The sequence below is a fragment of the Falco peregrinus genome, chromosome 6 (assembly GCF_023634155.1).
Source record: "Falco peregrinus isolate bFalPer1 chromosome 6, bFalPer1.pri, whole genome shotgun sequence".
Lineage (NCBI taxonomy): Eukaryota > Metazoa > Chordata > Aves > Falconiformes > Falconidae > Falco > Falco peregrinus.
Window position 1 is genome coordinate 22,703,310 of NC_073726.1, and position 27,924 is coordinate 22,731,233.

The 27,924-nt window shown below is 47.3% G+C and overlaps 2 protein-coding genes across 9 annotated transcripts in view; one reads left to right on the forward strand and one right to left on the reverse strand.

Moving 5' to 3' along the window:
- Nucleotides 1-16,456: 16,456 nt before the first annotated feature.
- On the forward strand, nucleotides 16,457-23,771 carry IL15RA (interleukin 15 receptor subunit alpha). Of its 4 annotated transcripts, none has more exons than XR_008747771.1 (8): nucleotides 16,457-16,677; nucleotides 20,257-20,457; nucleotides 20,595-20,672; nucleotides 20,960-21,196; nucleotides 21,365-21,394; nucleotides 21,679-21,736; nucleotides 21,860-23,488; nucleotides 23,565-23,771. XR_008747771.1 is itself a non-coding variant. In XM_055808039.1 (7 exons), exons 1-7 carry the CDS (start codon nucleotides 16,602-16,604, stop codon nucleotides 21,960-21,962), a joined length of 783 nt encoding a protein of 260 aa, XP_055664014.1. In that variant the 5' UTR covers nucleotides 16,457-16,601; the 3' UTR covers nucleotides 21,963-23,771. The 4 variants fall into 4 exon arrangements, 1 of the variants encoding a protein (XP_055664014.1); XR_008747770.1 differs by having other exon boundaries at nucleotides 23,590-23,771; XR_008747769.1 differs by having other exon boundaries at nucleotides 21,860-22,184; nucleotides 22,600-23,771.
- FBH1 (F-box DNA helicase 1) overlaps nucleotides 23,613-27,924 on the reverse strand; it is a 31,527-nt gene continuing 27,215 nt past the window's right edge. For all 5 annotated transcript variants that reach the window (XM_027783692.2, XM_027783690.2, XM_055808038.1 and 2 more), the window contains exons 19-21: nucleotides 27,575-27,681; nucleotides 25,233-25,361; nucleotides 23,613-24,537 (exon numbers count right to left, since the gene is read on the reverse strand). In XM_027783692.2, coding sequence (XP_027639493.2) covers nucleotides 24,418-24,537; nucleotides 25,233-25,361; nucleotides 27,575-27,681 — 356 coding nt within the window. In that variant the 3' untranslated portion in view covers nucleotides 23,613-24,417. The remainder of the gene's footprint in view (nucleotides 24,538-25,232; nucleotides 25,362-27,574; nucleotides 27,682-27,924) is intronic.

Below are 27,924 nucleotides of genomic sequence, written 5' to 3' on the forward strand. Positions count from 1 at the left end.
TTGAAAAACACTCAAATAGCTTCATTTTCACCCTGCATTTAGAAGAGGCAAATCATAGCTTTGCTACCTGCTGCAGGTCCTTTTCTTAGTCTTGGATCAAAGTTACAGGTCAAGATTCGTGTTAGTGCTCTGGCAGGCATTATGTAGGAAAGCAAAGAGTTTCAGCTGCACCTGAACATAAAATGTTTCCGAACCATTTCTCCAGGAAAACTTGTCCTTGGCTCTGTGAGCTCCTGCCATTGTGACTCCAGCAAAGGAAAGTGTATCTGACTCTTGGGGGCAGGAGTGCTCTGCTGGTATGGCATTCACTCACAGGGCTGATTCTCTCCCCCCAGACTGCGCAGCTCCCATGAAATGTGTTTGCAAGCCTCGGCTTGCTACGGCATGCTGTCCCTGTCCATTATCCATGTCATATGCTTTTTTCACTCTCCCTGCCTGAGACACTTTATGCAAGCAAGGAAGCAAAGACATGAGTGGAACCCCATGCTCAGTACTGTTCCAAGCAGTGATGCTCAGGTCCATTTAGACTTTTGTTATCACCATTTTGCTGTAAAGAAATGGAAGTACATGATAACACGATGTGCTGCCAGTCCTGCAGGAGATGGAGGCATTAGGCTATGTTGTGACCATTAATCCCTTAAATAACAGGACCGTGTTTGTTGGTTTATTTTTTTAACCTTGGATGTCTTTTTTCCATGTTATCTGCATATGGTGGGTAACAAGCAGCTGAGCTCCTCACCCAAGGTGAGAATGACTCAGATGGTGAAGGTAAACAGCAAAAATGAGGCAGGATTGGCTTGTTCTGGTAGTACCACTGAAGTCTCTCAGACTTTGAACGTACAGCCAGCCAGAACTGAACCAACAGTCCGTGGGTATGGCTTCTTGTTATGTTTAATACAGTTTCAGTGTGAAGCACCCCAAAACCCATGTTCTCTTCCCACTGCTAACTACATGCTGAGTTGACTCCACTGTGTCCAACAGCTATGCAATTGGCTCACTGATTGCAGGAAGTGGACCCAGTGGACATGATCTGATTGCTGTTAAATCATTGATGTGACCTGCTGCGCTGAAAACCACACAGTCATCAGCCTGAAGTTTGAAATCAACATCCTAGTGCACTGAATGTTGCGGCCTTCTTTGAGCTGTGACTCTCCAGCCCTCAACAGACCATCTTGATAGTTTAAAAATTAAGCTTGTTCCTTGTGCATTGATTAGCTGTGCAGTATTTTACTGTTGCAAATTGCTTTTCAGTGTAAAAAACTGTGTGGTTACAACTGAGCTCAGGGAGGGGATTGTTTGTTATAATGTGTTGTCTTACCTTCACTGAAGATCTGACCACAACTGCCATGAGTCTTCTGCAGCTATTGAGATGTTTCTGAAATGCATTGCTGTTGAATGGTGCAGCCTCTTTCCTATACCAGGACAGAAGGAAGGGCTGAATTAGAAGAACCAGCTTCATATATCATAGAATGTTTTGGGTTGGAAGGGACTGTAAAGATCCCCCTGCTAGGGGACACTTTCCACTAGATCACACTGCTCCAAGCCCCGTCCAACCTGGCCTTGAACACCTCCAGTGATGGGGCAGCCACAGCTGCTCTGGGCAACCTGTGCCAGTGCCTCGCCACCCTCAGAGTGAAGAATTTCTTCCTAACATCTGATCAAAATCTCCCCTCTTTCAGTTTAAAACCATTTCCCCTTGTGCTATTGCTACAGGCCCTACTAAAAAGTCTGTCCCCATCTTTCTTACAGGTCCCCTTTAGGTACTGGAAGGCCACTCTAAGGTCTCCCCGGAGCCTTCTCTTCTCCATGCTGAACCACCCCACCTCTCTCAGCCTGTCTGCCTAGGAGAGGTGCTCCAGCCCTCTGATCATCTTCCTGGCCTCCTCTGGATTAATTCCATTTTACAATTACAGAAGTAGGAGAACTGCGCTCCTGCACCAAGCTTGAGTTTCCTGGGCCCACTTTTTGCTGAGAGGATCACCTGGAGAGAGCCCTGTCTCCAGCAGAAGCCACAGAAAATGAGTAATCTTTCTTACTCCAGCACTCCAGCGGTCACCAGGGTTAGTGATTTCAATAGAGGACTGTTGTGTTTAATAGGCATTAAAGTCTGTCTTATGGAATTGACTAGATCGCATTTGGACCAGCCTATATTCAACTGAGGCTGTTCTTCAGAGGATGCCGCATAAGGGCTTAGGTACTGCATCATTCCAGACTACCTGCTGAAGTAAGTAATATTTTATCTTGAAGGAGCACGTATCATTACACCTTCTGTTATGCTGGTGAAATAACTTCCCATGGGTGGCAGATCAGCAAGGTGTGATCCTGTGACCTCCAAACGTCAATATAGGTGTCACCTGAGCTAGAGAAAAAATGCCCCAAGAACTGCTCTGCTAGTCCATTTCCTTTTGAAGGATCTAATCCCAGGGTACTTCCCCCCGCCCCCCCCCCCCCCGCCCCCCAGTTTTTCTTCTTATGCAGACTTGATGGCATCAGTAATTTTAATGAGAAGGAGTAATGTGAAAATACAACCCAGCCCTCCTTCAGTCACATTGGGGAAGGACAATGCCCTGAAACATGTGGTCTTTCATGCACAGAAAAGGTCTGTGAAATGAAAGTTCTGTGCTTCGTATGTGTCAGCCCAGTAGCTGCCTGGGACTGGACAAATTGCCTCTTCACTGAGTGCTGCATCCTAGATGAATTAGTATCAACAGCAGCATTTAAGATGCTGCTGCTTCCAAGTGAAACAGCAGTGGTAGCTTCACAGAGCTGGGATGTTAATCCAGCAGTGTAGCCAGCATGTTTGCTAGCAGAGGAAACAGTGCCACCTTCACTTACCAGGCTGGGAATGTTGGCATGCTCTTTCTCATGCCTCATGGAAAATCTTTTCATGCTTGCCACCTCTGGGGATAAAATGAAAACAAGGCAATTCATTAGCAAACATGGTAATCAAAGCCTGTATCCTGCTAAATACAGCAGCACTGATCTCTGCAGGTACTTTAAGTGACAGAGCAGACCGAGATGATAAAATACTAGGTCATTATTCTATTTTTAAGCAACTTTCTTTTCAAAGTTATACTTTTCTTAGTATTCTATTAATGTGGTCATGAAAGAGATCTTAATTTCATCACAGTTTCCTGACTTCTGCTTATAATGCTGTCCCCCTTACCTTGAAATTTGATTTTTCCACAACCAAGGACATTATAAAGACTCTGTATGGTAATGCACAGGTATTTATACTTAACCATGGTTTTTTCATGGCCCACTGAGGTGCAGCCAATTTTGAGCCAGAAAGTTTAATAGTACAGACAGTAATTTTGGGCAAGATACAAAGAGCAGAGTGGCCACTTCTGAAATATCCTACTCAACTACTGAAATGGTAACAGGGCCAACTTCTGACATTATTACTTTTCCCTGAAGATACCCATAAAATAAGTTAAAATAAAACCAGTTGGTTTCCAATTAAAAAAGACAACTAGACTGGAGAAATGAATGAATTAATTCACTGTCTTTTTCCCTAGAATTGCAAAATGCATGAGAAGAAAACAAACTAAAAAATGCTTTGAATGTCACAGTTACTTCAAGTATCTGTTTTTTCCGTTACCATACTTTGTCGCTACTATTTTTAGCTGTCCTAGACATCTCCAGTCCAGAGAACTGGCTCACATCACATTTGTAAATTGTGAAAATTGGTTGGCAGTGCTGCAAAATTAAGAGTACGGCTAAGAATCTAAAATGCCATTTTATATAACTACTTAAGTGATTTAGAAACTTCTTTCCCACTGAGAGCTGCAGTACACTTTATGCTTGTTTTGCCAAATGGGAGATGTTTACTGCATTCAAAAGCCCAGTGGCTTTTAAGAATTTAATCCCCTTAGGCTGTTCAGAAATTTATGAAACGTCATGAAACAGCATACAACTTTAAACACTTAATCTATAGAAGAAATGCAGAGCTGGCATTTCACTAAACTCTTTTTCTTCCATGTTGCAGCTGGTTTGCAGTTCAGCAAAATAAAATTAGCAAAGATGGAGTGTTACTACTGAAGTGACACTGTTTGAAGTGTATAAGTGCAGGCAGAAGTCAAAAGATGCGGGTGGCTGTTAATCGTACCCCTTTTGACAGCAAGGCAGAAATAATCTTCCTGAATGCTGGATGTCTCAGGGTTAGGAATCCTGTTTGGGCTTCATTTTCAATGGAAAGATGAATGTAGTTTCAGGCGGCAATTTATCTGAGACAAGTGTTTTGGGACAAATTCACTCAAAAAATCCCAGGTTGTTTGCTGACCAGGTCTGAGACGTCTGCAAAAGGCTTAAAGGCTGCTGTGCACCCTCTGCTCTGAAAAATACAGGTTAAAAAAAAATGTACCCTGTGACAGAAAGTAAAAAAATATCTATAACAGTACCAGGGGAAAAAAAGCATTTCTGTATGCATGCTAAGTAAAAGATTGTAAGTGTTGTGCAGAACCTTGAGCTTAATTACATGCAGCTGCAGCAAAATAAATCAGTCTGAGGAATACCCCCATTTAACAGCTTTTATTTAAAATAAATTCACAGTATTTCAAATCCTAGCCAAAATGTTCTCAGTATTTTATTTTTTGATTTTCCTTATACTGTGATTCAGCAATTAACATCAGAGTTGTTCACTGCTCCATTATCAGCAATACAAATGTACTTTGAATGAAAAAGAAACTAGTATTTCTTTAGCTAACACTAGTATTATGCTCTTATTCCCTTTGTTGGTTGGGAAGAGCAAACAACACCTGATCTGGCATAAGGCCAGATGATAACTGTGGAATCTATCAACACTTTTTGAACCAACTACAATCAAAAGATGAAATTTATATTGGGTCGGTGCCTTGCAACATATAGTTATAGTAGGGTTTCATTCCGTTTAGAAGTTTTGAAGCTAGATTTACTTATCATTAAACCATGGCTGTAGAAGCTGTGTTTCTTTGTGAAAGCATATTACAGCTGCTCAGAACAAATTATCACACCTTAAGATACAAGTGACCCTGCAAGATTACTCTAGGTAATACTTTATGTGTTGGCCTTAAAACCCCCAAATTCTGAAATACGCATCAGTAAAGTATTACCCTGATGGGCACGAAGGCATAAAGGAACAGCAGTTATGTATAAGTGCTTCCACAAAGCAACTTCTGGCTTTGTGGTTTTGCAGTTTTCTGCATAGATTGTGATAGCAGAACTGTGGTATTTTACTATTTAAGATCAACCACCTAAGGCTGAATGTGGCTGTGCTAACAGCCTTTGGTTTTGTTCATAATGTCCAGCCTGTTCTCAACTACTTCCTGTCTGGCCTTGTGAATATTCCAAGTGGATGTGAGGGGGCTGGATATTAGCACAGAGAACTTACAAAAAGGAAAGTTTCACCCATAGGAAGATGTTGACTGCAACTTCTACACATCTTCTGGCTATTTTACTAGGCAAGGGGCTGCTCTCTGTACTGAATAACTTCAAATCTGGAGCAGAGACACATTTGGGAACTATATTTAGGCCCCTCTCTACATCTTTTGACACTTCAGTGCTTTAGAAACCTGTCCCTAGAGACCTCATGTCCTGGGAATTTAGCATTCATTGTTGATATGATAAACTGTTACTCCTTGAAGCTCACATTTTGATTGTTTCATGTGAAAATATGCTGTCTAGCATCTTGCTTTCCCCCATCCTGGTTCCCAAATCTTCTCCCTCTCCCTTCACCATCACCACCACCAAAAAATATAATATTTGTCATGAGAAGACCTCATTCTCCATCCGACCTCACCCCGCATTCTGTGTTCAGGTCTTGCTGCTTCTGACCTCTCTCCATAGCCAGCATCCATCTTTTTCTTTCCAATCCCATGGCTAAATTCTCTTTTAGTCCCTTACTCTCTTCTGTTTAGATGGCTGTACCATCACAACCTTATAGGTTTACTCATTGAAAATACCACTAGAAAAGCCATCTCCCTTGTCCTCCAGTGTACTTAAGTCAAGGTCCCCTTCCGCTACCTTCGCTGTCTTCCTAGGTCCTCTTACATCAAAAATACATTTCTCACCCCCACTGCATTCATCTTTTGTAATGGTGCATATTACCCATCGGTCCTGTCAGCTTTATTTTCCCATTTATAAGTGTCTCACCAATCACTCTGATGCCTTCTTTACGTGGTCTCTTGTGTGCTGTAAGGCATTTGCCAAGCTCATCTGCTAGTCTGTCTGTTTAATGTGAGTTTTCTTCATTTGTTCTTAAAAATAAATACATGAAATTTTGCTGGTCTTATCTTCCAAAGGTCTGTTTTTTTATACCACCCCACTGGCTATCCAGAAACCATCTAGCAGGCAACATTACCAGTTTGTTATCAAAACCTTCCAGCAGAGCAAAATGCTCTCGATGAGCTTGATTTACACAGACACATCCTTTCCCCTTAAATACCGAATTAAAAATGCAATTCAAGTTCTCAGAAGGCTTGCTCTTTGTGGCTTCCTGCTTTCTAGAGTGCTGCTCCTCAGTACAGAATAAAAAAGGGAGTTTCTGGACCCCTCTAGCATGTTTCAGATGGAAGGCCAAGATGTATTTTTCTTGTGTCCTTTCCAGGAGAGCAGTATGATGGTGTCACAGAAGTGGTGGCAAGCAGAACCAGCTGGGAGGCAGCCAGAGGAGCTGATCATGCTAACAAGCAGGACTGAAGAGCTTCATTTCATAATTCAATGAACAAATTAGCAGAGTGGAAGAGGAAGAACAGCGATGCATCTGTTTGAAAGCCCCAGTGGTAGCTGGTTTGCCATCAGGTGGGCAGCTAGGACTGTCAGAGGTGCATCATGGTGGCAGGTATCTATTTATCTGGTTTGGTATCCCAGGAAACATCAGATGGATAAGCCTTAAAGTGTCCCATCTGCTATCATGTCCCTGGTAGTGGCCATAAGGAAGAAGACGAGCCCTGTGTAAAGTCATTGTGGGTAATCTGTTCCAAAAACAGCCTTCATTTTTGTCTCTAGAAAATTAGAGGCTTAGTATAAACCTTTAGAGTAGGTCCACCATTCTGGATGACATGTTTCTCTTTAATTCTGTCCACAGGCAATATGGTAAAGTGACCAGCTGGTTTTGTCTGTGAGGACTTCTGCTGTCTGGCAGTGTGTTATGTTACGTGGCTTTGCCTTTTGGAACTTCTGGGTTTATTACTTTCTTCTTTCAGTTTGGCATGCCATGAGACCTCTGTACTGTTCCTGAGAAATATAGGCTTTCTCACAGTCCTCTCCAACATCTTCAGAGAGTTTTTCCATATCTCTGACCACTCAAAATTGCTGTTCTGTACATTGCCTTGAGTTCACATAACATGCAAAATGGGATGACTAGCACTGTCTCCTAGTTGACAGGGAACAAGTATGTTTTTCAATCACACAATTAATGCAGAGGAATGACACTTAATATTTCTGATTCTGCTTTTCTGTACAATCTAGCCGAGGAAAAACCGGAACAATCTGCATTGTTTCAGTCAAAACTTTGAATTACTCTTCAAGTATGATTGATTTGTCCAAATCACTTGATACCATGCTTGTTTTCATGTAATTATGTACAGTCTTCTGTAGGCAAAAGCTCAAGTGGTCTCTGCTTAAGCCAGTCTTGCAATAAAAGTTGTTTGTTTTACTCTTCTGAGCAGCATAAACACAAGCAACAAGCAGGGCTCCTTGGTCTCTGAAATGAGGGTGGGTAGAGGGTGTCTTTATTTCCCTACTGTCATCATGGGACATGCTGCTGGCTGAAGCTGAGAGGTGGTGTTACCCCATAAATAGTATATTATGGGAAGGAGATAAAACAGAAAAGTGCTTGCAATCTACCTAGGTGTTTATATAGTCTTCATATCTGAGAGAAAATGGATCCAGGATCTTCCATGGACTGAGACCACATGAATAATGTGTATGCTCTCCTGTTTACAGGGAAACGTCAAGTATATTGGGTCACAGTGTGTCTTGATTCTCATGCTAATATCCCCCTCCTGCAAAGTGTTCTGATACTGGTATTTTTCTGGAGGCTACTGTACCTCCAGCTTCAAAATTCCTCTTTATTAGACTTTACCATTGGCATTAATTAATTGAATGCTTGAATATTATCTCTTAAAACATAAGCTACTCTATTTTGTGAAAGATGTGGGCAACCTTTCTTCTGCAGGGTGGGAGGTTGTAGATAGTTAACATTAGTTTCTGCCGTTCTCCCTGTGAATGACCAAGAAATTGAGGACTCTCTTCCCTATCAATTACATCCAATGGTTTAAGAAAATAGCCTTCAAAATGGCAGTTGCAAGACAGCCCAAGCTTTGTAGATCTAAATCTCAATATCAGCTAAATACCAGGAAGGTGGCAGGACAGAGCAGAGGGCTTCTTTCCATATTTCCGAGCAAGTCTCTCTGAAATGCTGGCTGCAAATAGTTAAATACTCCTTCCTCTTTGTGTCCTTACAAAATGTCCTGCTAGCCACAAAAAGCGAGAGAGGTAGTTGGCATTTTTTGCAAAACTACATGTTGTCTTTCTGCTCATGTGAAAGCTCTGCTAGCTAAAACATGAAAATAAACTGAAGTCTTTGCAGATATTTTCTAGTCCTGACTGGGACCTCTAACGGAAACCAGTTATGTCATATCCAGAAAGTGCAAATTTTCCCTGCAGACTCCAATGGAAATGAAGGCAGCTGGGTCAAGTGGGATTATCTATATCGTTGATGTGTAAATCTGGGTGAGGTGTGTAGTCTGCTAGCAGACTTTCAAAGCATTGACTTGAGCTATTAACAGGCACAGCACTGTATTTGGCAAGTACTGGCATCTACTCAGACTTCTTCAGCAACCAATTCCCCACACAAGACCCTACAGGTAAGGGAGGAATTCTGTGTGTAAGTCTGGTGTAGAGCAACTCTCACGGCTGAAGGGATATGGTTTTAACCCTCAGTTCAGGTGAAGCAGGAAAGGAACTTGAAAAGTTATAGATATCAACAAAAAAAGACAAGGCACTCTAAAATGTAATATTTTAGTTTAATTTTTGTGTCTAGTAAAACCCCATGATGTATGTGGATGAGCACTCATCGTTTGGAAACAACGCCATGTCCTTGCATCTTATTAAAAGCTAAAAAAATTTAAGAATATGGATAGTTTGCAAGACTGAGTTCTTCACCATGACAAATAAATTGTTCCTACCATATAAACTCTTCCAATATATTTTTTATAGAGTGATTACTTCATGACTCAGATTTTAATCTACCTTGTCTACTTACACTATAATACATCTGTGTGGATTTAACCTCAGAAGAAATGCCTGCTCTTTTAAAAATTGTATTAACTTGCAATGAATGTTAGCGTATTCATTTCCATCCATGCATTGTAAATAGCCTTTGGCTTCAGACAAGACAGCTCATTCCAAAAAATACAGTTTCATGAAAATTAAGTCCAGGCTGGAGCTTTTCTCAAACTACTCTTCTGTTCTGCTACTGTTTTCAGAAATCCATGGCATTCCTTGTCAAAACGTAGTGGTCTGTACCAACCAGTTAATTGATTTACCTCTGAATTTAATTAACATATGTGACTTCTTTGCTACTTCAAGCCAAGGTCCTAACTCCAAATACTTCGTTACTGGGAGTGGGGAGGGTCTTAATTTCATCCTCTGGCTAGCTGACTTGACTGGTGGCACTCCTCAGCTGTCATGCAGGTGTTAAAAGCTCCACAGATGTGTTTGAGATGCTGTGCAAGCCCTTTCCTCACTGTGTTCAGCATCTCCCTACTGCTCTCAAGCTCTGCTGCTCTTGGATTCTTTGCCTCATCCCAAAATCATGGCAGCAGCCACAGGCAGCTTTTTCTCCTGCAGAAAGGACACACTCCTCAGTTGCATGTTTTCCTGTGCTTTACGCAGAGAATGAGGGCTTTTTTGTACCTTGGCAATACTAAAAGGATTAATAAGAAAAAGGGGAAGCTGTAAACAAGATACACAGGGACCCAAACGCAGTGGGCAAACATAATGAGGCCAAAGACAAGAAACAAACCTAATCACTCATGCTAATTGATGCGCTGTCAAGATACTGCAGGTGACCTGGGACTTTATGACTGATGTCGATGCAAATGCTTAGGTCCTGGGTATTGGGAAGGGGGTGTTGAAACTGCACACTGGTGAAGGAGTGTACTGGGGAAGAGAATCAGGGAGGAAAAAAGGAGGAATAGCCAGAAAAGGGTATACGAGGGGCCAGTTGGGTGTAAAACATGGGTGGTCATTAAGCTTGTCTGGCCAAACCCTCTGCCTGATCACCACAGTCTGTCTTCTTAACAAACCTTTTCTTATCTAGCTCTCTGCATAATCTCACACCTCAGGGATTAAACATGTCTAACCAGGAAAAATTCACCCTTTCAGAAGAAATTCCTTGCTTTAACCACTCAGGCTTTATGCTTTCTTTTGCTGTTGATTCTGGTGGCAACTTTTTATCTCATATTTGCTTCTCTAGACCTATACAGATCCCCTGATGCTGCCTGGCTGCTCACATTGATAGAATCATAGAATCATTTAGGTTGGGTAAGATCTTTAAGATTCTCAAGTCCAACTGTTAACCCAGATCTTCCAAGCCCACCACTAAACCATGCCTCTAAGCACCCCATCTATGTGTTTTTTGAACACTTCCAGGGATGGTGACTCCACCCCCTCCTTGGGCAGCCTATTCCAATGCTTGGCCACCCTTTCCATGAAGAAATTTTTCCTAATATCCAACCTAAAACTCCCCTAGCACATCCTGGAAGCTCACTTACCAATACTTCATATCCTTGTGGCCATACTTACATGTTATTGAAGTTGTTATATGTGAAACACCAGTCTGATGAGGCCATGGTTACACCTATGATGACCTGCAGGAGCAGCAGCAGCTGCTTAATCCTCTTCTGAACTGTGACATGGAGGAAGGATAAGAATATACTGTATGGGAACTTCTAATAACTGTCTGGGGTAACAAGTCAGCTCAGAGCCTACTCTATCCTCCTTACTTGCATATCAGTACATCTACAAAATCATGGTGTAGAGAGAACCACTTATAAATACCAGGCTTGGAGCCCTTCGCTGGTTCCTTCTCAGCATCTCTGCAACCCCCAGGAGGCCTTTGGGAAAGGTATTGCTGTGGGTAGGTGATGCACTCAGTCAGGATGTTTGTTACAAATATTTATTTTCTCACAATGAAGAGAGGAAAGCAACCATCCTCCCAGCAAGGAGAAGCTGTGGCTGCTTCTCCAGGAGTGGTGGCTGCCTTCCTCCAGCTCCCAGTGGCAACAGGGTGTTGTTGTCATGCTCCCCATGCTGGGCTTTTCCCCCAAACTCAATGTGAAGCCAAGCCAAAGCTTCCTTAGTCTCAGCCACCTGGAGACAGGAGATCTGTCAAATAACCTGCTCACAAACATGCTTTTTTCCTTTAGCTTTCAGTCCACTATAACAAGCTGTTTCCTTCAACCACTTGTAGAGGTCAGAGAGAATCTCCCTACATTATTTATAAGGGGGGGGAAATGCAGTTTCTTGCAAGCCTTTCCAGTGATGCAGCACCATTTGCTCTGCACAAGGCTTTTAAAGTCAAGATTTCCAATTTGCCATATTTTACAGCTTTCAATAGCAGACAGAGGCAAGCTCAATTTTACAAATATCAGCTTTAAAGATGAATATACAGAAATTATTTTCCCCACAATGTCACAACCTGCCTATAATTTGTTACACTGTCTAGCAGCAGACATATGACACTATGCATATATTTTTTTACCCTGGGGAAAAGAAAAAGGAAACAAGCCCCATGTGATAGAATTTATATGCTCCTAGAAAGTCATTGTATGTAGAGGAATGAAGCTGGGTTAATTAACATTGATAACATACAGCTGTGTGCTGGCTTCAGGGGCAGTGGGTTGGCCGATGTAGACAAAGGTGCAGCTGTGGCTGGTTCTGTTGAGGTTGGGCAGCCAATGAAGAGAGAGGAGGAAGAAGCAGAGAGAGGAGAAGACACATGCCCTGGATGAGGAGAAGGCAGCAGAGGAACTGGCATGAAGAGTATGTTGGTATGAGATGGTAAAAGACCTTGTTACAGCTGGATGGTTTGGAGAGTGCTGTGACAATTGCAGAGAGAACTGTACAAATCTTCCATCCTCCTTTTCATTATCAGAGAAGAAAAAAAAAAAGTGAGAAGCATTATTTTTTTCTTTAAGACAAATCCTCTGGGGATATTATTTGCAGGCAAAGAGGGGTGTGTCCAAGCTACCAGCTAGAAATTTTACAGCCTTGTGTTTTGTCAGTGATTGCAACTAGGATTATTTGTTCTGGTACAAGTAACCCTTGCCTCCTAGGATCTGAGTTAATAGCATAAAATAAAGGCTTGTGACAAAAATCTAATGTTTCTTTTTGAGAAAAGGCTGTAACGCTTATTTTAATGGCCTCACAAACCAAGAACTGAAATTCCCAAAAGTCAGGAAACCCAGAAATTAAGACCCAAAGCAACCCTGAGGCAGAACCCCCATTTTGTGGTTTCATCAGTGCTTCCCCATTTACTGGCATCACCCAAAATGGAAAAGGAGCTGATTTTTCAAAAAAAAAAAAAAACCAGCGGAGATCCCCTGCAAGCCCATGAGCTGTGCACACCCCACCCTGCCTTTCAGCCAGCTTGTGCTGGCTTCCTCAGCAGTAAAGTCACACTTCCAGAAACTCCAACATGGAGCAATTTCTCTTGTGAAGCTCAGGAGCAGCTTTTGGAAAGGCAGGATCCTCCCCAGCTTGATGCTGTAAATGCAACAGCAGCTTATACCCATGATGGGGGAGTTCTGTGAGCAAAAGCACCCTGCTTCTACCAGTTCTGCCAACTTACATGCAATATATGAAGTTTTCAATGTGCATCACAATGTAAAACTACAGAAAGTGTAAGTGCATTGTATTTTAACTTTTATCAGAAAATGGCCTTGCCTGCAATGCAAAGCACTGGATCTCCTTCATTTTCTTCTTCTTCATCTTTGTCTTCTTCCTCTTCTTTGTCTTATATTTATCTTCTTTGTCGTCTTCTTCCTCTTTGTATTGCTATTATTATTATAATTATTCAACATGTTTAACTTTTAGAACTAATCTGTAACACCCAGAGGATAAGGTCTTTTGCATTTATTGTCTCCTGGGTGGGAAGCAGTGTCAGGTTAACCTCATTTAGTCCTTGCAGGTGCAGGTCACGCTTTTGCCTCTCAAAACCCTGTGCCTACATTGAGCATTTGCTGTGTGCTCCCAGCAGGGATAATTACTATCACATCACCAGAAAACCATCTGCTTCTTTCATTAGAGAGGCTCAATATTTTTGTAGCTCCCATAAGGCAAAATGTTAGCATTGTAATTTCTTCCTGGTTAAGGAAAACCCTCCATTTCTGGTGAGGCTTTTTTTTTTTCAGGGCTGTATTTTGATTTTTCCAGGTGCCTTTAAGCACAGTAGGCAATGCCACTTTGGGATAGAGTCTGGGGCAGTGACTGTTTCTTGCCTGAACTGATTAATGGTAGGTAAGATAATATTAAAGCAGGGATGGTAACCTGATGGGAAGTCATTTCAGTTTGCAAACCTGAGCTTTACAAATGGTTTGTAGCAACCCTTTTTTACTTAGCATATGCAATGAGCAGAATGAACCATACTCCGAAATATTCCTGTGAGATAAGAACATTTTATGATGAACTCACATCCTAATTGGGTTATATGCACTCAATGCAGCAACACGTATGTCAGAGCTGATAAGAAATTAAATAATTCCTGGCTAAATCAAACAAAACCAGAAGCAGATTAATTGTTTGGTCTTGTACTATTTTGCTGTATAAGCATCAGTTTTGGTTGCTCTTAGCTGGAAAGTGAGACCAAAGGAACATTTTTGCCCAGGAAGAAGATTGCTTTGCATCCCTGGTGCTGGCATCTTGAAATAAGCATTTTGTCTCTCTTCAAAAACACTGGACTGATCTCTAGTCCTGGCCTAGAATCCAGCTTTTCTTACCCCAAAATCTTCAGTTAAAGAGTCATAGTCAATAACACAACGCTTCCACACACTACATCTAAGGAGAAACAAGCAAAACCCCAGCAGAACTCCTCAACCACTTCTGCTCAACCTTTCCAAAAGCAATACAAGGTGAGATGGTGGCAGATAGCTCAGCCCAAAAATTGTTGCTCAGATGGTTGAAGCAATTGAAAACAGACAACTCTTAAATTGTTAGCTCGGATACAGGAAGGTGAAGAAGCCCTTTGACAATACAGAAGATGTGTATCTCTGTGTACCACTGTGAGGGATGCTTTAGGGTCACATCCTTGTCTTGGTGCATGGGACGAGGACAAGTTGGGAAGCATCTTTTGTTGCCTTGTATTGGAGGAGTGCACAAAGGGCTCCCCAGGACAGGGATCAGTCAGGGTTCAGCGGGGGTCAGCTAGAAATCAGAAGCCACAGTCATTTAATAGCTCTGACTTTTTGTAGAAAGGCTTTCTATTGAAAATGTGCCATTCTCAGGCATTGCAATTCTCCAGTTCAGCTAATATAAACTCTCACACATAGTTTGGCCTATCTTCTGGAAGATTGGTAGCTACAGGGCTTGTTTTCACCAGGATCACAAAATCTTCATCTAGAAAGTTATGACAGGATTGGGTTTTATATGACTTTCAAAAGAATGCATGGAGTAAAGCCTTCACAGACTTTTTTAAAAACAGTATTATTACCCTCAGCTATTCTTGCGTAAGCTGATTGTGAACTCTAACCTGCTGATTGTTTTTTGTAATGCTCGTCATGTGAAATCCCAACCTGTCCAGAGTACATAGGTTAAAGATGTGCTTAATCAACAGCAATTTAAACACTGAGCCCTGGGAATCTGAGTTGTCACTTAACTGGTATATGACTGGCACAGCATTTTCATCTGCGTGGCCTTCAACATTTTTAGTGGGATCTTCATGTGGGTATGTATAGAGGAGTTATAGAGGACTGTATGAAAAAATTATTTGTAAAAAGGTTATAATGATTGTTAAAAACATAAGAAAAAAAAAAAGGGGGGGGGGGGGGAAGTGTAGTGGACTGAAGCTGGGTTAATTAGCATTGATAAAATACAACTGTGAGTTGGCTTCAGGGGCGGCGGGTTGGCCGATGTAGATAATCTGCAGGTGTGGCTGGTTCTGTTAAGTGGTTGAGAGCTAATGAAGAGAGAGCAGCTGAGGAAAAAACAAGAGAGGAGAGAGCGGGTCCTGAATGAGGTGAGGATAAGGCAGTAGAGGTACTGTATGAAGAGTATGCTGGTATGAGATGGTAAAAGACCTTGTTGCAGCTTGATAGTCTGGAGAGTGTTGTGACAGGTACGCGTTGTTTTCAAGATCAGCAGTCTCATACACAGCTCTTCCTCAAATACACTTGGCAGGGTTAAGAGGTTCATCAACTGGCTGGGCCACTATCATTGACTCTTTTGCTTCAGGGGAGGTTAACTGAGGTTAATGTTCTCTCCTTGATGAGCAAAGGGAGAATTTACCTACTTTGCATAAAGAATTGCTAATTGGCCATGAAATGCTATATTCATTTGACCCCTTTCATATGTGAAAAGCTGTTTTCTGAAACTCACTGCCAAGACAAAGTGACTTGCAGTCAATAGAAGAAGGAATGGAGACAGACAAAGCCAAGAGGTCACAAGCAAAGAGCCATAGGGCAGTTTTGAGAAGATTTGTTGTAAGCTGGACCTGTAGAAGCAGTGCAGTCCCAGGTGCACCACAGGTTGGAGCCCTCTGTATATCTTCCAGGGCCTTGAATCATAACTTGATTTCCACTTTTGAGGTTTGCCTGGGGACTAGCAAGCTCTGGCACTGGGATATCTGCATCCCCAGGGTCCTGTGTAGCCCCCGGGCATCGCACCCAGCCAGATTCCCCCCAGGAACTGGAGGGGAGGAATTGTACACCTGGGTACCACATCCCCCTGGGCAGTGTATCCCCATGCCAAGTGCTGCATCATCTTCTGCCCAGAATTCCATCCCTCCCCCAGATCCTGCATCCCGCTGCTACCACGTCCCCCCTGGTCACCACATCCTCCTGGGTATCACACCTTTCAGCTGAGTACTGCAGCAGCCCCCAGGTATTGCATCGCCCCAGGTACTGCTTTCTCTAGAGGTGCTGTCTCCCCTGCCCCGGGCATCATATCCCCCTGGGTAATGCACCCCCTTTTCAGGTATTTTAGCCTTCCAGTATTGGTTCGTCCCCGTGGGTATCTCACATTCCCCCCCCCCCCCCCGTATTGCATCCCTTCCTGAGTGTTGCATTCCCCCCCCCCCCGGGTATCTCATAACCCCCGGTACTGCATCCCCTCCTGGGTATTGCATCCCCTCTCAGGTACCACATCCCCACCCACCCCGGGCATTGCCTCTCCACCCCGCCCCGGGCACTGCATCCCCTCCCTACCCCGGGCCCCCATCCCCGGCAGGGCGGTGCGTCTGGGTCGGTAGCCCCGGTGCGAAAGCGAAAGCGAAAGGGAAGCGACTGGAACCACGCTGGACATGTCCGCCGGCGGCGGCTGGCGGCGGGGCAGCGCCGCGGAGCCCCCGCGGGAGCCCTGAGCCCCCCAGCCCGGCCCGGCCCCGGGGCCGCCGCCGCCGTCCCATGGCGCGGCCGCCGCCGCTGCTGCTGCTCTGCGGGACCGTCGCCCTCTTGCTGCCCTGGGCCGCCGCCGACACCGGTAAACGGGGTCCCCCGGGCTGCCTGGCTCGCCGCCGGGGCGCCGTCGCCGTCCCCGGGGTGCCCGCACTGCGCCCCGGTCTACCCGAGCACCCACTCGGGGAGTCCACGCCGCTCCCCGGAGTGCCCCCGCGTGACCACACCCCTCTCTAGGTGCCCTCCCCCGGTGGGTTGCCCGCACTCCCCCCGGGGCACCCACATTGCTTCCTGAGGTGCCCAGGCTGCACCCTGCATTCTCCTTGTCACCCCCGGGTGCCCCGCCCGCCCCACCCCCACCCCCCATCCCCCATCCCCGATGTCCAGGGAGGCTGGGGGTGATTTTTAGGGTCGGTGTGATGGACTCAAGGGAGCTGCATCGCCGCAGGGTTTCACCCTGGGTGGGGTCTGTGGGTTTTCCATGGGGCTGTGGCTCGTTGGCAGCCAAGCATCGCTGCTGGACTGGGAATGTTTCGTTGTGTCTCGCCTCTCCAAAAGCATAGAATCATAGAATCGTTTAGGTTGAGAAAGACCATTGAGATCATAAATCCAACCATTAACCCAGCACTGCCAAGCCCACCACTCAGCCATGTCCCTGAGCACCACATCTACACATCTTTTAAATGCCTCCAGGGATGGTGACTCCTTCACCTCCCTGGGCAGCCTGTGCCAGTGCTTGACACCTTTTTCGATGTAGACATTTTCCCTCATACTCCATCTAAACCTCCCCTGGCACAGCTTGAGGCTGTTTCCTCACATCCTGTTGTTACTTGGGAGAAGAGACCGACCCCCACCTCACTGCAACCTCCTGTCAGGCAGTTGTAGGGAGTGAGAAGGTCCCCCCTGAGCCCCCTCTCTCCAGGCTGACCCCCCCAGCTCCCCCCGCCACCCAGCACCTATGTTGTTTGCATCCCAGCATGCTGGGATGAGCTCATCCTCGCTGGCTTCATTTGAGATTGCTGGTGGGGAAAGCCAAAACAAGCAAAGCAGAAACATGCGGTCAATTCGTGCAAATATAAACCCCCCCTGAATATTGTGCGTGTGTTTCAACCTGGAAATTTAGTATCAGCAGGAGGCAGGGAATTCAGATGGAAATAAAGCAGCTGGGGGTATTTTCCCAGGAAGACTGGTACCTGGCACCATGGCTCATTTGGGAGGTTGGCTAATGAAACAATGAGCACTAGAGCTGAGACATGAATGGGAAAACTCAGCTGGCAAAGCTCAGAGGAACAGAGACAAGCAGGGAGAGGTTTTTGGGCACCCTGGGAGAGTCTCGTCAGTTTTTCCTTGAAAGAAACAGGAACAGAAGACAGATGTTGTTTTTTGCTGTGTGTAAGTCTCCAGCAGTGTGCAGATCCAGGGAATTTGATCAATCTACTTCAAAGCAAATAAGAGAAGAGACAGGCTTGTAGTTACTGCAGATCTCCTTGCTTGGAAGCCAGAGTTTTATCATGGTCATGGCTCTCCCCACCCATCTGTCTTTGACATAATTTTCAATTCGCTACTGAGGTATAAAAGGAAGCCTAAATCTTAGCCGCAAAACTCCAGGGCTGTGGCAGTGCTGGAAACCTGAATCCCCAACAATATTCTCCCCTTTTCCCCCGTGGCACATGCTTTATTTCATCAAACTAACTGAAATTTGTACAGTGATGGTGCAATCTTGGAGAGCAGAGACACTGCGGTTCTGTCATCAAAGGACTTGGGCATTTTTTGGAAGAGGAGATTATTTTACAGTCAGATCAACCAGAAAAAAGGTGCTTCGGTGGGAATGGGATGACAAGATCGGGTTTAAAAGCTGAAAGGCATAAGCAGGACTTGCAAGTCCTTGTTTTTCCTGGACATTTTTGTTAGACATGGTTGCGGGTTATCTTGACGCTGGAAGAGCTTTTAGTTCATTTTATGGCAGGGCTTCAGGTGTGGTGACATGCAAGGGTGTTGTGAAACAGCCTGTGGAGCTTCCTTGAAATGCTCCCAGAAATTTCACCACCGCCTTGAGAGAAGGCTGAGAACCGACGTGCTTATGTGTGGCTGCAGCATCGCCCATGTCCTCCGGGCATGGCAGCTGCAGCTCTTCAGGCCGTCCCGATGCCAGGGGACATGGCACGGACCCACTGAGCACTGAAATGGAGCAGACCCTCCCTGGGATGTTCTGGGGATACATAATAATTTGGGGAGGCTTTTTTTAAGATTAAGATTTTTATCTCTGTGTGGTTTTGGTGCCTGGGGGAGCATGTCATCTTCCTGTCCCCACTGCCACCGTGCTCCTGTCTGTATCCCCTTCGTGCTGCTATCTCCATTGTGCTCTCATCTCCATCATGCACCTGTCCCCACTGCCATCACACCCCTGTCCCCAGCGGGCTCCTATCCCCATCACCAGCACTTTCCCACCCCTGTTGTGCTCTTGTCCTCACTGCCATTGCTCTCCTGGCCCCACTGTCCTCCCATCACCACCCCACTCCTGATACCAGCCCAACCGTGCATTCCTCTGTACCAAATGTGCATCATCCCAGCTGGGCATTGCTCCATCCATGCTGGGCATCAGTTCATCCATGCTGTGCATCACATCCTGGCTGTGCATTGCTCCATCCCAGCTGTGCATCACATCCTGGTTGTGCATCGCTCCATCCATCCCGGCTGTGTATCACATCCTGGCGATGCATTGCTCCATCCCAGCTGTGCACCTCGTCCTGGCCATGCATTGATCCATCCGGGCTGTGCATCACATCCCAGCTATGCATTGCCCCATCCCAGCTGTAAGCCACTCCAGCCTGGCTGTATATTGATTTATTCCCACTGTGCATCTCTCCATGCTGGCACTGAAGCATCACCTCTCCACAGCGGCTCACATTGGGGGACAAAAGCTGGCAGTGGCCAGGGCTGTGAGTGAGCCGTTCCCACGCTGTGGCAGGGGTCTAGGTGTGGGCACAGTCTCGGGGCAGCTGAGAAACTTTCACCATTGCACCAGAAAAAGAAGTGAAATTGCAACACCCCCTTGCAAAATCGACCTCAACTCAAGGCCAAAGGGGAAGCACGAGCCCTTCTGGGGATAAGAAGATTCGTAAATCATAGCCCATCGCTACCCCATTGTTCAGCCATGTGATGCTCAGATTTCAGCTGCCTCTAGGGCCATGGGCTGCAGCCTCCAGTGGGGAAAAAGCCCTGGGAAGTGGCTGGAGGACTCCTGCAGCTGCTGGAATTTTTCAGGTCCAGCTGCAAAACGGGTGGAGATAAAAGGGGGTGGTGACCACAGCTAAATACAGCAGCTGGTGGCAGGATGCAGCTGGGGCTGCTGGCCCAGGATGGTCACGGCAGGGGTATGAAATTCTGTGAAAAGTCTTTGGCAGCTGGAGGAGCTGCTACGAGTAACTATAAATGTTCTGGAAACAGAGCTTTTCCCTTCTCCATCCCCTGTGCACAGGCACAGCCATCTTACCACTGTCTTCTGGAGGCTGGATGATGCTCTCCTAGCCCCAGGGCAGTACCAATTCCTCATATCCACCCCCAGGCAGGATTTGACCTCCTTGCGTACCATTCAGCACAGCAAGCTGAGCTTCATTCCCTATTGTGATCTCTCCATCTCCTTATTTTTTTACCCTCCCTCCAGTGTCAGTGCGATGCAGCCACCCCAAGGATGTGGCCAACGCGCACATCAATGTGGGCAACAACACCCTGCTCAACACCCGCCTGCGCTACACCTGTAACCTGGGCTACAAGCGCAAAGCCGGTACCTCCAGCCTCATCCAATGCATCCTCCGTGATGGCTCCACCAAGCCTGACTGGACCAACACCACGCTGCAATGCATCCGTAAGCCCTCGCTCAGCAGCCAGGACACAATGGGGACCGGGAAAGGGGGACACCTCCATCACTAGTATGACGGAGGAGGATCAAAGGTGGCATGGGCACTGCCACTGACGGTGTCTCCACATTGTGTTTTCCCAAAGGAGACCCGGCTTTACCTCCACAAACTCCCAGCCCTGAGCTCCCAACTGCACCGCACACCGAGAGGATGACCCAGAGGGGTGAGGAAGGGGCAAATGCAGCCCATGGGCTTTGGTTTGGGGCCGCCGTGACTGTGGCTGTGGCAAAACCACAACCACTGTGGTGTGGAAAGCAAAATATTTCAATGGCATGATCAAATTAATGCAATTGTGTGAAATTATGCCATTTTGTAGCTGCTGGATGGGCATTATTTGCCCTCGATGCAACCTGCCCAAAGCAGGCACAAGGCTGAGCACTGAAATAATGGTTCTGCCTGGAGTGTGCCTTTTAATTTTTGAAATTAAAAGGTTTTACACCACTTTCCCAGGAGGAACCACCAACACCAGCCCGACCTTCAACCCCTCTCCAGCAGCAACGCCTGGGCTACCAGGAGCTGCCAGCCACTCAGCTGCGCCACCAGAACCTGATGGGCCATCACCAGAGACATCCACACCGTGGGAGATGCCCCCACCACTGGACACATCCACAACAGGAGAGGGGACAGCCCTGGGGTCACCTCTGGGGACAACCCCACTGCCCACCCCCCCTCCACACTATGCCGCAGGTCAGGCCACCTCCCCGGGGAAAATAACCCACCAGTGGGTCTACTTTCACCCAGAAAAGGCTCTTTTACTTTTTCAATGCATTTTTTTCCTTCTCTCCAAATCCCGCAGCATCTCCCCCTTTTCCCAGCTTTGCAGCTAAAAATCTCCATTTCTCTCTTCTTTTCCAGTTTCCATCCAGACCCTGGCCTATTCCATTGGTAAGCTGGGCAAAAAGCATTATTTTGGCAAGAAGGGGCTTGTTTTCCTTTATATTTTAGCTTAAAAGCCCTCCTTAGGCTGTGGGGGGTTTATGCCACGTTTGAGGGCAATGCTTCCAAGGGGGGAAGGATGCAGCACCCAAATTTCTTCCTGGGGTGGGGAGGGCACCTTGTGAATGTGCACAAAGCATTTTCGGCTCTTTGAGAGCTGTTTTGTTTGAGCCAGGCTGTGCCTTCAGCTGTGCATTGGAAGATGCTCATTGGCCACTGCATCTTTCCCACAGGGCTCCCGGTGCTGGTGGTTGCCGGTGTTGTGGCCTGCTGCTGCTGGAGGATGAAAATGTAAGTGTGCCGAGCCCCGCGAGGTCTTTTCACCCTGGTGATGAGTTGTCCTTGGCCTCTGTGCTTTCCTGAAAGCCAGGGATAGGCCTTGGGGTGCCAGCACCGCTCCTCTCCCCTCCACAGGCGCACAGGGCAGGGCTACACGGTGCCAGGGACGGCCATTCCCTTGGTGGCACCTGCTGCTGAGAACGACATGCTGCCACCTGGTGTCTTCCCCATGGGCTGAGCACCCACCGCTGGGCAACTCTGTGGCACCCACCAGCCTGGAGGATGCTCGGGGCTCGGATGGAAAGCCAGATGCTTCCCCGAGTGGTGGAAGCATGTGGCAGAGGACATTCTGGTCCCCAGATGCCCTCTGCGTGGAGCATCCTTGCACCAGGGACATGTGGCCACTCTTCCCAGCCTGAACAAGTGACTCCAGTGGATGAGACGGCTTGAGCGCCCAAAGGTGTGCGGGTGTCCCATGTTGCGGCTGAGTGGTGGGTGGGTGAGCCCCACAGGCACCCCGGGTGGCGCACAAGCAGTGGGCATCCTGCATCGGGAGCCAGAATTCAGAGGAGGCAGTCCTGCGGGTGCTGGTGGTCAGCAGGGAGCAGGGTGGGGGCTGCCTGCCCCAGCAGAGAGCATTTAGGGTACAGGGGATGTGGTTTGGGTGCTGGGGGTGAAGCTGGGCTGCCCTGCCCTAAGAAGTGCCTATTGACTGGCCCAGAGCAAAGCCAGATTTGGGCTAGCTGGACGCCAGCCCCATCACTAGAGCCACTTTGCCCCAAAAATCAGAAAGCAGCGCTGCTTGTGACAGACAGAGAGGCACCCAGCCGAGCATCCCTCCACTGCGTCCTCACCCCCTTCCTGCTCTCTTTCAGCCATTCGCCTGTGAGCCCGCAAGCGCAGTGAAGGGTGCTGATGCTGTACGAGGTGAGCCCTCGTATGCAGTTCAGGGACAGACACTATCAAAGACTGAAGGCAATAACACGACCTAGGAAATACTTTCCTTTGCATGTCTTCCCTTCATCCATCATCAGTTGTTATCCACTCATTTTTCCTTGATACAGAACTCATATAAGTTTTATACTGATGGCAGCTTTATGCTGATGTCTTTTTATGTATAAACATGTATATATTGTATATAAAATGCACACAGAGCAGTTGACTTTTTATCTGGTTGGGCATCTCAGCAGCCATGATGGTGGGGAGGACAGTGAGGACAGACAGGAGCGGGGTTGGGGTGAAATCCACCTCCATAGCAGAAAGGGCTCACCAGCCACCAGTACTGCAGTCCTGTCGAGGCAAAGGGTGACAACAAGGTGGCAGCTGCTATTTCTCAGCTGGACAGCAAAAGGGGTTTTAGCAGTCAGCTAGAAAGCAGTAGGTATCTAACAACTTAACTTCCACACTGCTGTGTCTTGTCCTCCTGTTTGTGCCACTGATCCGGACTGTTGGAGCTGGAGGAAGCAGCACTGTGGATGTGTGACAGACAAAGCCCTCCAGCAATGGCACTGCCTCTCCCCAGCGTACCACAGGATGGTTGGAAAACAGGTGAGGCTGGATCACTGGAGGTGCCTGGTCCAACGTCTGCACTGAGCTCGGTGGTTACATTCAACATCCAAGTCTTGGGTGAACTTCTCCCCATGCTTACGTGAGCAGAACAGGGAAAGCCTGATCTGGACTTGGTGCTTTGAAAGCGAAAGAAGAGCTAGTGAAGCAACTACCATTCAATGGAAATCAAAAGGATACACGAGCTTCTTCCAGCAGGTATGGCTCATGGCTCTGGGCCCATGTCCAAGAGCAGATCTCTTCCAAAATCAGATTCAGTTTCACATGAGATCAGTTTTTTGGCTCTCTGCATGACACAGGTTCTGGTATGACGAGTCAATGCTGTCTTCAAACGCAGAGCGTAAGCCACCGTTTACAAGAGCACCGTGCTGCTTGCACCACTGCTGCTGTGATGGCCAGTAAATAAATGCAACCCAAGATGATTTCTTAACAGAAGGGGAGAGAAAAAAGAAAACCTCAAGGCTATTTTTATTTTTTTTTTTTAAACAAATTTAATTTCAGGATGAAAAACGCTCTCCAGTTTATCAGAGTTAGACTGAAAGTAAATGAAAGCAGTTCTTCAGACACTGCCTCTCTCATTCCCTTATGGTTTGCTGCAGGGAGAAGGGAAATAGTCTGGGGAAATCCCTTGGCTGCAAGTAAGGAAAATTAATTTAGTTGGGAGAGATTAATGACTTCTAGAGCTGATAGTGAAAAATTCATTTTCCAAGAATAAAGCATTTCTTTGGGTACTTTTCAGTGTCACATTTCTTCTGATGGATCAGAGGGATTTCACAGAGACATGATGTGATGGAATAGGCACAGATATCCTGGCAGTTTGGTCACTGGAGGTGTTTTCTGGTGACAGAAGTAACGAAGGGGTAATTCTCAAAAAAAGCGCCGTCCTGTCTAATACAGTTTATATAGTGGATATTCTCCTGTGCAGTGATGCAGAGCAGGCCATGCTGACCAGCTCTGGGAAGGCAAGGCAGGGCTGGAGAGCTCCTTGCAGATGGCTTAGAGGGTTCCTCTCAGAGCTGATCTGAAACCCTGCTCCAATATCCACCTGATTTTGGAGCTGGGATGTGACAACAGGCCTTAGGCCTTGTCCTGTACCCAGGGTGGCTCTGGGGAGCTGGAGGGCTTTGTTAGAGCTGGACAGGCTGTTCCTGAAGCTCTGGGAAAAAGGTGAGCGGCATCAGAGAGCCAAAGCGCTGCTGCGCACAAGAGTGGCAAAGGTAGCCACCTGCATCCCTGCTGCCATCGCTCTGTGGGAGAAAAAGAGATTTCAGAGAAGAGGAAGACTGAAAGAACACTACCTCTGCTTCCAATCTCAAATGCAACCCCCTCACATCCAGGGAAGAGAACAATATGCCCAAAGCATCTCCTGCCACCTACCTTGTGAGGAAATCCCCTATGGGACAGCTTGTTTAACAGCTGCAACCAAAATGCCCCTGGATCCACCCCAGAGCCAGAAGGTGGGATTAAAACTCAAACCGGCCCCAAAAGTCAGATTGTCACTGGGGCGAGAGGTGCTCTGCTAATCCCAGATGGATGTTGCATGGCATCAACCTTGGCTCTTAAGAGTCAGATATGGGATCTGACACAACAAAACCCCAAAACTGGCCCCACCTGAGACCACAATTAGTCTCAGAGAAAGGTTAAGGCTTGAGTGGATCTGTGGGAACTGCAACATCACACCAGATCATGTGCTTGGGAAATCACCCCCAGTTACAAGCTGGGGTTGAGAGCAGAAGTAAAGGGCCAGTGAGCTGTGGGTGGGAGATCCAGCTGTGGGATGTTCCCTGCTCACTTCCACTAAAGCGTAGCGCCCTGACTGTCCCTCCCCAGTACGATAGCTCAGAACAGTCACGGAGCGCAGCTGCCCCGCCAGCAACTGGAGCAGCTCGCGAAGGCTCCTGACTTAGAAACATGACCTCAGAACCCCAGGGAGGGGACCTACATGAGTCAAAGGGAGCTTTTTCACAACCAGCCTGGACTGAAGTGTTTCCATACACTGTGGCACAGAACAAGCAATGGTGGCCCCGTGCTGCACTGCCTCACTCATCAGCTCCACCCGAAGGAAATGTTCCTAACAAACAAGAAAAAAAGGGAACAACACTCAGAGGGAGCAGAGATACTGGAACAGGTTGTTTCATACTTTTTTTAAACCCCTGGGAAGTGACTTGCAACATGGTTGCCCAGGTGGCCAAGGCAGCCAACAGCATCCTGGCTTGTATCTGTAACAGTGCGGCCAGCAGGACCAGGGCAGTGATGGTCCCCCTGCACTGGGCACTGGTGGGGCCGCACCTCGGATCCCGTGTGCGGTGTTGGGCCCCTCACTGCAGGACAGACACTGAGGGGCTGGAGCGTGTCCAGAGCCGGGCTGGGGCAGGGGCTGGGGCAGGGCGGCGGGGGGAGCTGGGGGGTGTCAGCCTGGAGAGGGGGGGGCTCAGGGGCACCTGGTGGCTCCCTACAGCTGCCTGACAGGAGGTTGCAGTGGGGTGGGGGTCGGTCTCTTCTCCCAAGTAACAAGTGACAGGACTAGAGGAAACAGCCTCAAGCTGCGCCAGGGGAGGTTTAGATGGGGTATGAGGAAAAACCTTTTCACCGAAAAGGTGTCAAGCACTGGCACAGGCTGCCCAGGAAGATGATGGAGTCACCATCCCTGGAGGCATTTAAAAGATGTGTAGATGTGGTGCTCAGGGACATGGTTGAGTGGTGGGCTTGGCAGTGCTGGGTTAATGGTTGGATTTATGATCTCAAAGGTCTTTCCCAACATAAACTATTCTATGATTCCATTATTTTTTTTTAAAAAAAACAACAAACCAACAACAAAAAAAACCCAAACCCTTGGTGACAACAAAAATCAAGCAGAGCCAGCAGGAGCTCACGAGGAAGGAAGTGAAGTAAGAGCTGGTAACCACTACAGATAGAAAAAAGGGGAATCTACACATTTGTACTAAGATAAAAAGTCAGAATATGTGGAAGACAACATCCAAATGCAAGGACTGTGGAAAAAAACACACGGCAACCTTGTTCTTGCTACTGAAATCACAGTACAGAGTAGTGTTGTACTGGGTTTGCATGGCCAAAACCAAGGTTTTGGTTAGCAGGGGGCCGCAAGGGTGGCTTCTGTGAGAAGCTGCTAGAAGCTTCCCCCTGTCTGATAGTACCAATGCCAGCCAGCTCTCAGATGGACCCACCGTTGGCCAAGGCTGAGCCCGTCAGCAATGGTGGGAGTGCCTCTGGGATAACTTATTTAAGAAGGGGGAAAAAAATGTGCACAACAAATTGCAGCCAGAGAGAGGAGTGATACTATGTGAGAGCAACATCCCTGCAGCCCCCCGGTCAGCGCAGGAGGGGCTCCGGGCACCAGAGCAGAGATTCCCCGGCAGCCCATGGTGAAGCCCATGGTGAGGCAGGCTGTGCCCTCAGCCCTTGGAGGTCCATGGAGGAGCAGATCCCCACCTGGAGCCCATGGGGGACCCCGTGCTGGGGCAGGGGGATGCCCAAAGGAGGCTGTGACCCTGTGGGCAGCCCATGCTGGAGCAGGCTCCTGGCAGGACCTGTGGTCCCATGGAGAGAGGAGCCCCGGCTGGGGCAGGGTTGCTGGTGGGGCTTGTGCCCCCACGGGGACCAGCACTGGCGCAGCCTGGGCCTTAAGGACTGTACCCCGTGGGAGGGACTCACGCTGGAGGAGTTCATGGAGGCCTGTCTCCCGTGGGAGGGACCCCACGCTGGAGCAGGGGAAGAGTGTGAGGAGGAAGGAGCCCCCATTCCTGGTTCCCCTGTGCCGCTCAGGAGGAGGGGGTAGAGGAAATTGGGCGTGAAGTTGAGCGTGGGAAGAAGGGAGGGGTGTGGAGAAGGTGTTTTAAGATTTAGCTTTTATTTCTCATTACCCTAATACTGACTTGGCTGGCAATAAATTAACACCCCGCCTTCAAACATAACAATCAGAGATGTGCAGATTTTATGGAAAGTGGGTGCTGAGTCTCTTGGCACTTTTTTAAACTGGCAGCTGCCCATCCTGCCCAAGATGTCATCACTTGCAAAGCTGCCCTGAGACTCTAAATCTTCAGGAGACAGCAACATGCCTGGGAGTTTGCCCTCCCGGGCCATTTGCTCTGCCTCTGGAGCGCTCACACATCAGCTGAGGAGCTGCTGCAGTTCACAGGCAGGGTGGCTCAGCCAGATTGCACACGATGATGGCTTGCTTTGGGGCAGTGTGCTACAAAGCATGGGTATCAGGGCCCTCAATTGTCCCACTCCAGCATTTGCTTACCTTGGAAAGATTTCACTTACCCCAGCCAGTGCTAAAAGGTCTTCCAGGGACTTTGACATCAGCAAATACTTCTTTGCACGTGTCACTGCTACATAGAGCAGGTTCCATTCATCCTCAGGATACATGTCTAGGTTGGAGGAAAGATCATCAATAGCTTTAGAGGCCAAGAATGAACAGCTCTGCCATTCTTCTAATGCTTCAGCTAGCATGTCTGGAAGGACACTTGGTGGTTCTCTGGGAGAGTGTGAACTTGCAGAGCAGCACGGCTGTGCAGCACTCTCCTGTGTTTGCTGTGCAGTTCCTGACACTATCAATAGCTCCTGCCTCATTCCATGTTTCTCCCTCCAAGCAAATGCAGGTCTCTATCTGC